Consider the following 13,625-nt stretch of genomic DNA (forward strand, 5'->3'; position numbering starts at 1 on the left):
TACAAAGGATATGTGTTTTATTGTAAAGGTCACTTGCTGTTGAGAATATCTGAATGTATATTTCATACAAGAATGGTGTTTTACAAGACTTGTACATTTTTAAATGATGTTTTTGTTGTTATACTTTTTTAAAATGGTTGTTTTCTTTGGAAGGTTTGTATTATTATTATTATTATTATTATTATTATTATTATTATTATTATTAACATGTGCAAAGATATGAATGTTGTTTTTTAAAACCACCAGCTCCCAAAATGGATGCAATTTCTTTACACAATTCACAGAGCGCAATACCTTTATATTCCATCACTGTTTGAAAATATGTATTGTTATATATGTATATACAGTTTTCTTTTAATATTCAAATGTCTTTTGTTGCATGTGTACAGTGGAATGGTGCACACTGAAAATAAAATTGTGGGAAATTTATATTTTTATCCTTATGTTACAATCATGGATATTATTTGATCTGGGCTGAGGATTTGAACCATGACTTCTGAATTAGATGCTTTGGTGGAAATTCCATTCACCTATTGCTCTTATGCCATCATGATAAGCCTGTGCAAAGTGTCTGATATTTATGGATGCGTAGGCAGACTGAAACTAGTATGAGGCCAAGTTTGATCGGGTTGTAAAGAAAAATCAGTCCTTTAAGTAAAGTCAGGTTATAGACTTTATGCTTTTGTTCACAGATGTAAAATATATTAGAGAACCCCTCATGTTTTCTAGATTCATGTGGTCTTGTTGATTCCAGACACCGTATGTCTGAACACAGTGTTTTAAGGGTAAGGAATGTTTGTTGCAGAATTTAATCGCCAAAATGGTATTCGTAGTGACACTGAGGCATATTGACTAGAACATGTTTGTGCCTGTCAGTGACTACTAGGGAAATAGTTTTCTCTGAAAGGATTGCTTCTGAGCCTGGTCGAAAAGGGTTGTATGGCACTGTTGTTAATCCTTGGGGCAGGGGGTTAAAAATCCACCAAAGACCTTTGTGAGGATGTGGCACTTGGTTGATTTCCCCTCCTTATTCTTAATCAGGAAAGAAAGTACATACTAGTTTTTCCCCTATTGTTTATTGGCTTTGAACTTCTGTATTGCTTTGGACATCACCCATAACCTTGAGGTGAAGGGCTAGCTGGCTCTGGACTTTTGCTGACAACCCCCACCTAGCCAGACAGCGTCTGGTCAAAGGAAATGTACAAAGATGAGGCGACGGGGGGGGGGGGGGGAGAGGAGCTTGCTTGCTTGTTTGTTTATTTTTCTAACATGCTACAAAGGAATGCAACTCTTAAAAGGGACAGATAGAAAAGATAGATGGAGAGGGTCAGACAGACAAGCAAGAGGGATAGATGGATGCTGGCAATAAATGTTCTTCCAGCAACTTCCTTTGCTAGTTAAAAATTAACTGGTTATTCATGACTAAGTTGAGTCATGGCGTTTCTCTCGTTTGTGGAAGGGGGCTGCTGCTGCTGATTTCCTGGCCCAGTAAAAAGCACATCCCGCGTGTGTTGTTGGGACAATACAGTCATAAAAAGTGCCCACGGCTCGTCCATTTGCATACCGGGAGAACATGGCTATAAACGAGGCGGAGGTTTCAGCCATCTCTTCGGTGCGGAGGGGAGATGCGTGGCGGGGCAATTGTCTGGACTAGTATCCGTTGGTTAAACAGGGCATTCTTCTGAATCTGGCTGGCAGGTCTTGCTCTGCTTGGAAACCCGATCGCCACAAGATGGCGCGCTTCAGATCAATGTCAAAGCCGCAGTAGGAGGGGGAGAAAGGGGGGGATCTTGGCCTTTGTTTCTTTTACGTTCTAGGAATTGCACATTATATTATTTCACTTTCCACAGTCAGATTTGCAAAGGTAAGACGAAGCCGGTTGCTCACTCCTTCAAGGAGAATTAAAAGGTCGTGCCAGAAGTAATCTAGAGAGTTGACTACTTCGGCTTTAGAACACGCCAGAGGGTGAGTATTTCCTTTGAGCTTAACTTTGGAAATTAAAGAGGAAGGCGCCGTTATCAAGATACAGCTGGAGTGACCTTTAGATCTACTTGCTCTCAATGAAGCTTTATTTATTTATTTATTTATTTAGCGCTGGGGTGGGGGGTGGATGCAGGGGAAGCGAAACCTTAAGGGTGTGGTGTCTTTTCAGGAAACCGGTGATTAAAACGTTAGGTATTGACCTCATTAGGTATTTTACCTCTTCTCAGTTTGGCGATGAACCATTTTAGGAAACAAAAACTGGAGCAAAGGTTTCAGATAGGAGGTTTGGCAAGCAACAGGCCATGTGAAGGTAAAAGAAGCTATGTCGAGGCGTTGGGTTCTTATGCATCCCTGACAATGTTATGAATCTTGACGTTTATGTTTGGAATACTAGGTGTCTTCCATCAACTAGATCTATAGCATTGTAGACTGAAAATGGCAGATATTTTTGATGGCCTTATTGGATTGGAGCTGTAGTTTATTCATTTCTGTCTGGCCAAGCTCATCCACCGTACAGTTGATTAACAGCAATATTTGTTAAAAGCCTTTTTCTTCTGAGGCCAACACTGACGTAGCCCTCCTCACACCCTGAAGTAGAACCTGGAAATCGATAGAACTAGATGTAGAGGAGCTGTTGTTATTGTTGTTTTTAAAAAAATCCTTTTGCTTAAACAACCCCCCCCCCTTTCATTTGTCAACTCTTCGGTATAGACTGAATTTAAAACGTCTCCGTTGATCTATCTTTATTGATCTATAGCATGTACAGAGATATTCAGAGGGTGAAAACAAGTCAAAGCAAAGTTTAAGAGCTTGGCATTGGGCATCATCATTAGAGCCAAAACCTCATGCATATTAATAGGAAACATGTACTTAAAGCTGCGGAGATAAGCATACCTCCTATTGGGAAAGGCTCATTGAAGGCACAAGGATCTCATTCTAGAACCATGTTGTAGTTCCCAGTTGTTTCAATGAGATTTAGGGAAAACCAACTTTTTCTGGCTTGAGGGCCCATTATATGATGGGAAACTTCTTCCAGAGGGGAAGGCAGTCTCCCTGAATTCTTGAGCGTAATGAACCCGAGATTGGGGTGCCACAAACATAGAGTCACTGCATGGCCAAGGGAGCGCTTAGAGTAGATTTATTAGAAGGAACAGTCTTGATTTCTTATGGCAGACAACGTGCTGACCTTGTGATGTGGCCCCTCTGAATAAACAGGCTGGGAGAACAGATACAGCACAGCGTTTTCTCCCTAAGGTCGGACCTACTTTGAAAGAACTGTCTGTGGTATTAATTTGTTCAGCTTGGATACTTTAGTCTAAGATATGTGTTACATTGGAAATTCTTTGATCTTTATCACATCTATTGAAATGTGATTTCTGAAGTGCTTTACTCAGCTATTATGGGGTGTGGGGAGGAAAGATGACTGAAACTAAAGCAACCAATTCATATCTATGTGCGAGGGAAACTTATGTTGAAAACATTTGTGGTCTCTTCAGTCAATTTACTAATCAGTTAAACAATTACCTTATGATTCTAAAAAAAGAAGTATGGGGAAAGCTGCCCTCTTTTCTTAGGAAGAAATCCCCATTTGAAAGGATTCAAGAAAAACACTCCCAAATAAGGAGCCCTCCTCTTTGTTTTGTTTTAAACAACAAAACCTCAACATGGCCTTAGCTTGCCAAGAAGGAAAGTCTTCAGAACTTTAGAAAGCATATACAATGTTGGGGTTCATTCTGTTTTTCTTTTAATATTCAAATATATGTAAAACACTTTTTAAAAAATGAAATAAAATAAAAGCTTCCACCTGGTTACAATTAAGTCTGTTGCAGACCTTGGTCAGAAATCTGTGTCTGTGTGTGATACAAAGAGTGTTTACTTTATAAGATTCCCCCCCCCCCAATTTCTCATGAGTTGTAATAGTGTGTAAGAAGAAATAACGTAAAAATTAGGTGTATACTGGATTGCATCCAGAGATGACATGCTAAGCCATGGTGCTTAAGCGTTTTGAGCTAAACATTATGGCTTAGCATGTCATGGGAACCATTCCTAACCATGGTGGCTACATAATCATGGTTTAAACATGTCCACTAACTATTTGCTGCAAAAGGGTTAGTGGACTAACCATGGCTTAGTGTGTTATCTGAACAGGATCATAGTCATGCTTAGAGTGGAGCTTCCACCCTTTCCTGATAATACCTAGTGTTGTGTTTTGTCCAGCGACCTGTGCAATGGAAACGCCATTGAGGGTGAATAATTGTCGAAGGCAATAGAAGGTTCTTACAAAGACATGCAGGTAGAAATAGTGACAGATAGATCTTCCTTCCCCAACAGTTTTTGCCTCCTTTTCTGAAACAGAGGAGAGCATCTCAAAATCTCATTTAAAGAAAAATAGGTACACAGCAGGCCCATCACTTTGTCTGCAGCTTTTTGTTGCCTTTTGTCTTTGAAAAGAGAGACACAAGCCTGTAAATTTCATTGCTAAGTGTAAACACTGAAGGACCAATACTAAAGCATAATACTACCTAAGAGAGGCTACTAGTACCAGGGGAAATGCTAGATAAGTGTCTAATCTCCTGAGTCTATGGAAGCTTACTCAGAAGTCCCACAACATTCAATATGAGGGGTAAGCATACACAGGATTGTAGCCTCGAGCAATCTTCATATGCTCCACAGCATCCACTTTAGACCTTGGGATGGCCTTGGTTTGAATCTGAGCCCCATGGAGATCACGCAAGGCTTGTGCTGCCATTCTAAACACCTTCTTGGCTTCGGAGAAAATGCCCTTGACTTCAGCTGAATTTACCTCCCTGTAAATGTGCACATGTATAAGGCTGTGGCCCTGAACACGCCAACGCAGTAGTAGTTCCTGTTGAAATCTGTGGGACTTCCTTCCAGATCAATGTATTTTAACATGGGTGGGGGGTAGGCTGCGATCCTGCACTTGGTAGCCTGCACATAAATCTTCTCCATTGTGATGTGGAGAAAACTAGTCACCAGAAACTGTGAGCAGGATCTCAGCCAGACCATACATCAACACTGCCAGAGGAACTGGGTTTAAGATGCTAGCGTAGTCCAAATTTTAAAGGGAATAAATCTTCCAAACCTGAACAGTCACTCACTCTTTCATTCTTTCTTTCATTTTTTTTACTCTTCCCTTTTAGCATAAACAATTTCGAAGTGAAGATAAAAATTAATTTGGTAGACATTTGTCACCTTTCTTGGCACACACAGATGCACTCCCTCCCCCAAATGCCTGATGGAAAGAGGCCTGTTTGGGAATTTATCCAGAGGGAAAACTGGCGCGCAGTCACATTCTTGACAACTGACATTTTTAACATTAAATAAGAACGCACTGTTTGTATTAATTTTGCTTAAGGTTTACCAAATTGAAACTGCAACCATATATTTAGAGTATTTAGAGGCAGGCAGACTGTGGACTCCCATGATAGCTTTTATACTTTTTCTTCCTCGGTCTCCCACCCCCACCCCCATACACACACACTTCTTTTTCTTTACTCTTCCCTACAAACCTCAATTTGCCCATGTCAAAAATATAAAGCCCAGTTTAATTACCATACAAAATAGCATCCCTCAATTAACAAGGGTGTACGTTTTTGGTTCCTCCTGGAAATAATAAGTGGATAAATCACTCTTCAGCTAGTGGGATTTAGAAGAAAGAAAGAAAGAGACTCCCTACTTCGACCTAGCTTGGAGTTGAGTTATTGTGACTTATTTATCCCTTCTAGTTTTTAATTTTTAGTCCAAACTCATAAAACAGTTTAACGACTCTATTAATAAAGCCATTATATTTCTCTTGGATCAATAAAGTTTTTATTTTAATGGCGGTAGTACATAGAGTCTGCAGCACATAGAGAAAGTTCACTCAACCAGCTTCTGGGCGCCTCTGGTCCATTCCACAGCCCACTTAAAACGACTTCCACGGGACCCTGTTAGCGCCACCGATCCAAATACTTCGGCACAACGTGGTTGTGGAGCTTGCTGGTTGTTTTTCGGTTGCTTAACCCCCTCCCTCTTTCCTCTCACATCTCCCAGACGAGTTTGTTGGCAGGGGCAGAAAGAAAAAGCGGTTATTTCTCATCCTGTACCCTGCATAATAGTCTCAAGAAATGCTATAAAGCTCTGGTTAATGTCCGAGACACATTGTTAAGTGTTTAAAATGTGGCCGCTACACACAATGCACGCCAAAGTAGTTTAGTTGCTCCAGAATTGACCATTATCTTTTATAGTTAAGAATCAAGTGCACATTATTAGTTTTACTTCACTGGCTTTGACGATGCGCGTTGCTGTTTGCTTGCCTTGGCCTTGTTAGCGATTAAAGAAAGCGGCGAATGGAATTCACGAGCTCCTCGCCCGATCCAAAGCCCTTCACCCACCCACCCCCTCCGGCTCCTAAGTCAATGCGAACCTTCTTACCATTGACCTCTCCAGGCTTTGGATCCGACCCTGAGTGCCTTGACCATCAAAGCCAGGCGCTCTGCTCCTATAAATGCAACAATAAAGAGCTCTGAATGTGAGTCGCCGGTTGCTTGTTGCCCTATACTTTGGGTTAAAGGAACCACTGGTGCTCATAAAAGCAATCCCCAGACGGCAGAGGTATATATCTTGAGTTGCAAATGCCTCCAAGGGAAGAGAGAGGGTTTTAAAACAGTTTTCTAGCCCTGCTTAGTCTCTGGTCCTGACTTGCTGCATTTTATCTCGAGTTGGGCCTGAATCTTAAGAACAGAATTGTATATAGCCTTGCAGGATCGGACCAAAGGTCTGACTGATCTCCCCACGTGACCTGCAGGATGTCCCTGAAAAGCTGACAAATAGGACACCCGTTGTTGCCATTCCTGTAGTTATAAAAGGTGCCCATTCTTATATATCTTAGCTCTTGGCCTTTGATGGATTCATCCATCAGTTCTCGCTCTCTCTTTTTCCCTGCACTTTTTTTAAAAAAATCATTATTAAAGGGCCTTTCTATAAATTCGCAATTATTTTATTTAAACTGCGAAGGACTTCACAGAATTTTAATGATCCCCCCCCCACCTCCTTATGGTCAATCCAACAATTCCGCTCCCATCACCAAGGTAGAGTGCTGTTGTTATAGTGGTCGTTATTAAAGGAATTATGAAAGGAGTCCTGTAAGATTTGTTAGCGATTAAAGAAAGCAGCGAGTGGAATTCACGAGCTCCTCGACCGATCCAAAGCCCTTCACCCACCCACCCCCTGCAGCTCCTAAGTCAATGCGAACCTTCAAATCAAGCTCATCCCTGCTTGATTTAGCCAATGAAAAATAAAACACAAGGTACAAAGAGGGAGGCTCTCCCCCCCCCACCCCAGCTTGAAATGTTTATACCTGATTGGAGTGGAGGAAGGCCTTCGGAAGGCGAAGCTAGCTTGTGTGGGTGGGGTCCCCATTTTATTAAATTAGGTCTGTATTTATAACGCTAAGCCCATTGATAATAGGTGTTCTATAGACTAGCCAATAAAATGGTTCCTTATATGGTATTAATTTTAGTAGAAGTGATATGGCCCTCGAAGGGATCTGATAAGGGCTTGTTCAACAGGCATTAACACATTGTAAGGTAAGTCGAGCTGGGGGAAATACAAACAATATTACTATAGGACAGGGCAAAGAGAGGGAGGGAGAAGTATTTTTATAGGCTGCCGAATAGCTCCTTCTCGTAGGCTTCCATGGTTATATTTTGCTGGAAGCCACCAGTTAAAGTCAGGAGTACAATCCTTGCTGGTGACAGGCGAGAGAGGAAGGAGGGGTGGTGGTGGTGGTGGTGTGTGCGTGTATGTGTTGGGTGGGGGGGGGAATAGCTTGCCTTTCCATAAAGATGTTATGAGTCCTTTAGAGTTGCAACAACCTCTTCCAGGCTTCCCGAGCACCAAAGAACCTCAGAAGGGCCCCTCCATTTTAACTTGCCTGGATGGATGGTTGGAGGGGAGGAATTCCCATTTGTACCTCCACTTAAAAAGAACCCTGAGAGGGCAGATGTCAAAAGGAGGAAGGGCATTTCCTCACTCTAGACCCAACAAGGGCAATATTAATCCACGTGGGGCTTTGACGGATCAATACTCTTGGTGCTGCTGGCGGGAAAGGCCACGGGCAGAGTGGCATTCCAGCGTATTATTCTTGCAATATTCGCCAACCAGCTATATTGTAGGAAAGCCAAGGGTAAAACCTCCTCAGCAGCGGCTCGCCCTGAAAAGCTAGGCTCTGCAGCAGGCTAGCCTTGGGCAGCAGCGAAGCCGGCACTTCGCCTCCCCGATTTCTTTGGCATTCCTTCGTGCTTTTGAGAGCTTTATGAACAGGGATGTGGGTGCCAAAACGGAACCGAGCAGAAGATTTACGGCACAATATTGAATTGTTCAAAAGAATATTCTTACTCGCTTGGGAACAGAGACAGGCGATCATTTAAGTCCTACCAGCTGGGGCGGTTTGGAACGGGAGATGCTAAACACGAATTTGTTGTCGTTTTATGCTTAAAAATAAATAAAAATGAACAATTCCAGACTATGCCATGGACAGTCAGCTCTGTTATTGCTCCAGATCTAGTTCGTATGATTTCCAAAACAACACCAGCCAAGCATACGAGAGAAGTGGAGCTATTCTTTCACTTCTCCATTATAAAATCCATCTTCTCTGTCTGCCGGTTTCTGTCTGCTAGCTGTCTACTAGCTCCGCCACAATTACATATTGACTGTACAGCATTGTCTAGCAGCTCTTGTTAGCCTTTTATGAATGGGAAGAGGTTGCATATATAACCACAGACGAAAGCAAATCACCCAGATGAACCTATTTAGGAATAATGTTTAGGTTTCACCCCTCTAGAATTCATAGCTGGGCTGAGAAGTGGGGATATCCGTTTATATTCCTTTTTAATCAAATATTTCTTTTTGGTGTTTTAGCCTCAGTGTTTCGAATACCTGATTACTTAGAAATTAGAGATACAGTTATATTGTTACTGTTGCTTCTGCATCGTTAGACCGGATTGTTTCACTATGGCGGTCCTCAGCACCTTCAATTATTCTTTTTTAAAGTAGAGATCCACTCCTAATGTTACAGTCTAATGCACACTTACCTGGAAGTAAGTCCCCCCCCATTGAGCATTATGGATCTTATTTCTGAATTAAAAACAAAACATGCATGGGACTTGTATACAAAATGAGTCTCAGTCTAGAGAACTTTCTTCATTACAGGAGTTGACATCTTGAAGAGTCTTTGGGTGACTTTATGATGTCCTAAAACTTCAGTAGTAGCAATAAGGTCAAATTTGGTTTAGAACTTCCAGTGGTCCATGATACATAATCAGTAGGTAAGCAAATACATGTCCCAAAGCCTCACTATAAATACTGGGACTTGGTGGCATTATTAATTTCATCACAGCCATGGGTTGTGCAATGAGATGGTAAAAAAGGGGGAGGGGAGGAATGCTGGGGTGGGGTGGGGAGGGGAGGGATGTTGAAAGGTTCACTTACAGATCGCTTTATGGTCTAAATTCTTAAAAACCCATCCTGCCCCTTTGCAGTTTTATATTAGGACATATGCTAATAGAAGCCTGCTAAATTACGGGTCACATAACAAATCCTGCAAATTGTTTTCTATTGTTTTTTCTAACCCCCACCCCCAAGCCACCCCCTTGGTGTGGGCAAAAACACAGATAAATCCCCCCACCCTTTCCAGGCCATTCTTCCTCCTTGCAGACAGGCAAATGCAGCAATGTGTAAAACATTGATTACATATGGAATACAGATATATTTCATATATATATATATATATATATATATATATATATATATATATATATATATATATATAGAAGTGGACCGGAGAGCAGCTCAGTGCCTACGAAACCAAACTGGGAGGGGTTGCTAGCGAGGGCTGGGTTTCCATTGGCTGCACGGACTTGCCGTGGCGCGGGGGTATCTCTAATCATATTCAGCATGTTTTGCACAAGAAATGTCAGCCAGAAAGGGCTATCTGCTCTCTTCGCCAAATTATTCCTCTGCAATCATGGCATGTTCCGAGAGCCCCGCTACAAACTCTTTTTTGGTGGACTCGTTGATCAGCTCAGCTTCGGGCAGAGGGGAAGGAGGAGGTGGTGGTGGAGGAGGAGGAGGTGGTGGTGGTGGAGGAGGAAGAGGAGGAGGAAGCGGTGGCGGAGTTTCTGGCGGCGGCGGCGGCGGCGGCTACTATCCCAACAACAGTGGTGTCTACCTGCCACAGGCGTCCGATCTATCCTACGGGTTGCAAAGCTACGGACTCTTCCCCGTCCTGGGTAAACGCAATGACGGCCCAACTGCAAGCATGGTGCCCGCTTCTCACACGTACATGTCAGGGATGGAAGTCTGGCTAGATGCCCCCAGGTCCTGCCGCCTGGAAGAGCCCGAGAGCCCGCAGGCGACCTCGTGCTCCTTTGCTCCCAATATCAAAGAGGAGAGCTCCTACTGCCTGTATGACTCTGACAAGGGCCCCAAAGAGGCGGCGGCCACCGACTTGTCGACTTTCCCAAGGCTAAGCTCAGACGTCTGCTCCATGAACAACGTGACCGCCGGGGTGCCTGTCCCAGGTTACTTCCGCTTGTCCCAGGCGTATGGCACCACCAAGAGCAGCAACGGCGACGGCAGCTACAGCAGCAGCAACCACCTTCCCCACCCCCTCCCGCCCCACCACCCGGGCCACATGGTCGCTGCTTCCCAGTTCGCCCCGCACCCTCAAGGGCGCTTTGAGACCCCTCCGGCTTTGCCTCCGACAGTCCCACCACCGGATCCGGGGAGCAAAGAGAGCGAAGAATCTCCCCCGCCCAGCACTGTGGCTTGTGTCTCCCAGAGGGGGGAGGAAGAAGGTCACGCTTCCTCTTCAGCCGCAGAAGACCTCTCCCCGGCTCCTTCAGAGAGCAGCAAGCCCTCCCCTGAGAAAGAAACCCTAGGTAAGCAGAAGGAAGAGAGAGAAGGGTGGCTGGGTGGGACAGCTGTCACCCCAAAGAGGAAGGTGAATCGCTCAGCAATAAGCACCCTCTCCAGACAAAACGAGCATTCGCCAGCCCGCAAAGAGGGTTTAGCTTAGGTTGACCCACACTGAACTGCCATTCCTATTTGGGCGCTGAGATGCTGTGTGTGTGTGCGTGTGTGTGTGTGTGTGTGTGTGTGTGTGTGTGTGTGTGTGTGTGAGAGAGAGAGAGAGAGAGAGAGAGAGAGAGAGAGAGAGATGTAATTGATGTCCACTCCTTCGATTTTATAAGACTCGACTGTGGGCAAAATCCTAAGGCACTGACTGGCACAGAGCATTCAAAGAAAAAGAAAAAGATCATACAAACGTCTATGTTACCTCATATATATATATATATATATATATATATATATATATATATATCGCTGTCCTTCCTCGCCCATAGCGATGCAGAGGTGCCTGAAGAGATAACATAGATGTTTGTAAAGCGTCCAAAGCAAGCAAGAGGCCAGCGCCAATAAATAAACCCATTAACAGGCTAAGTTCTAGTTTACGATCCTGGATGCCTTAAAAAAAAAAAAGCAGCTGGGTTGAAATTCTTCTTCTATGAAGTACTATCAAATGAAATTGGAGATTGCAATGCGTTCTTCAACGCTCCAGGAAGCTTCTATGATGAACTGACTGAAGGCCATTGAAAGGAATGGGAGAGGTGCAAGAGCCCCACAGGGTCCCTCTTCCATACCCATTCATTTCTATGGGGCTACAGGAGAATTTTCTTTTGCGTTGTTCCCTTCAAAACCGGAACCTCCATAGGGTAGAGCTTTTTAGTTCCTGATTTCGCATCTGCAATTCTGAAATGGTTTGTAGTGAAATATGTGATGTGTATGTGCGTATGCATACGTCTGTGTGCGTGCACAGATGGAGTATAATTATATAGAATAATTGGAGATCATTGTATAATCTCCAATTATAATATATAAAAAGAAATGCATATTTTTTAATAAGTGTGTGTGTGTGCGCTACTAACCATCTCACCACTAAATTGTCAAATGGTTTAAATGAAAAGGATATGTAGAAAAAGGAAACTTTTATACCGATCCTATTGGTGTCCCACTGAATTAAACGGGTCTGGTTCCCCAGTAAGCGTATATTAGACTACAGCCTTAATTGGGTAACAGATTTGAGCAGAGAAAATTCGCAGAAGGAGCAAATGCAGAGCAGATTTAAAAGTAGCACTTCCCTGGGATTTCTGCCTGGAAGTCAGCGTTTTTGCGAAGGGATTGTTTTGAGAAGGGATTGCTAAATTACAACCGAACCCGAAGTCCTGTGGGCTGCCACTGTCAAAGGCACTCACTGGTATTCCTCGCTGTCAACTGCGAAAGCGACCAGCACTGTCGGATGTAGGAGAGAAAACCAAATCCATGGGAGGACTTAGTAGGATGTTCACAATGCTCTCTCGGTGCTCTTTGGAAGGTAGAATTTAAAAAAGAAAAACAGCAATAAAATAAAATTGAATCTTAAAGGAAGGTACCTGATGCTCGTAGATGACCTTCTCAGATTTAAACTGAGTATTAAATACATGCCCCTCTTTCCCCGGTGTTATTTGGTAATGCCCCTGTCTTACTGTCTTAAAACTAGGCAACTCCAAAGGAGAGAATGCAGCCAACTGGCTCACCGCAAAAAGTGGCAGGAAGAAACGATGCCCGTACACCAAGCACCAAACCCTCGAGCTGGAAAAAGAATTCCTGTTCAATATGTACCTGACTCGTGAGCGTCGTCTAGAGATCAGCCGCACGGTCCACCTAACAGATAGACAAGTTAAAATCTGGTTTCAGAACCGCAGGATGAAACTGAAGAAAATGAACAGGGAGAATCGGATTCGAGAGCTCACAGCCAACTTCAATTTCTCCTGATGAACCCAAAGGACGGTCTAAATAGCCAGTAGGATTCCCCCACGACCGCCACCGCCACCCCTCCAGGCTTTTAGCTACTCGCACCTGTGTGGAATTGAACCTTCCAATTACATTCTCAGCCTCTTCCATACCTCTTGGTAATTGATTTTGTTGGGATAAAGCCATAATGATGCACACACTGTGCCATTTTCTTGTACTTCCCTTATTTTCACACTCGCTTCTGGAAAGTCTGAAGCTGAAAAATGTTTTTTCCAGAACCCTAGATATCTATTCCCCCCCCCCTTCAGAATATTGAGCCAAACCTAGATGAAGACAAATTGCATTTCTCTTTCACCCCCACCCACGATAGGTGGTGCAGGCACACTGGGTTGTGTTGTTTCCAATAATTTAAATTTGGCCACACCGCTGATTAATACGAACATTGCCTTTGTTTTTTCTTGTATAGCCATGGTAAGAAAACGGTATGTGAAGAAATTCAGGTTATATTGGTGCAAAGAGCCAAGACTTTGTGTGTATTTGTTTATTTGCTTGTTTCCCTCCAAAATGTTTAATTTTACAGCTTTAAACGTTTCCATGAAGAAGAAGAAATGAGAGACCTCTTTCTCCCCTCCTCCCTTGAAAGATAGGAAAGGTTTTGTCTTTCTTACTGGCTAAATTATTACACTTCCTGGCTATAGGTAATAACTTAAGGTAGGATTTTGTTTTCGTTTTTTTGCTTTGGAAGCGATGGGGTACCTCTAGTTAAGCTTGACAAGCACATACAAAGG

General features: G+C 43.3%; 1 protein-coding gene across 1 annotated transcript; it reads left to right on the plus strand.

Annotated features, from left to right (window-relative positions):
* Positions 1-9,928: 9,928 nt before the first annotated feature.
* Positions 9,929-13,164, plus strand: HOXA10 (homeobox A10). The gene is made up of 2 exons (XM_063115899.1): positions 9,929-10,925; positions 12,584-13,164. The coding sequence occupies exons 1-2, from the start codon at positions 9,956-9,958 to the stop codon at positions 12,856-12,858; spliced, it is 1,245 nt and encodes a 414-aa protein (XP_062971969.1). The 5' UTR covers positions 9,929-9,955; the 3' UTR covers positions 12,859-13,164.
* Positions 13,165-13,625: the final 461 nt, after the last annotated feature.

The sequence above is a fragment of the Elgaria multicarinata genome, chromosome 1 (genome assembly GCF_023053635.1).
Source record: "Elgaria multicarinata webbii isolate HBS135686 ecotype San Diego chromosome 1, rElgMul1.1.pri, whole genome shotgun sequence".
In the NCBI taxonomy this organism is placed as follows: domain Eukaryota; kingdom Metazoa; phylum Chordata; class Lepidosauria; order Squamata; family Anguidae; genus Elgaria; species Elgaria multicarinata.

Bases quoted from the DNA above. Each gene is read 5' to 3' on its own strand.
- HOXA10 (XM_063115899.1), top strand. From the start codon at position 9,956: ATGTCAGCCAGAAAGGGCTATCTGCTCTCTTCGCCAAATTATTCCTCT. The intron at 10,926-12,583 runs GTAAGCAGAAGG...TCTTAAAACTAG, and splicing joins CCCTGAGAAAGAAACCCTAG to GCAACTCCAAAGGAGAGAAT.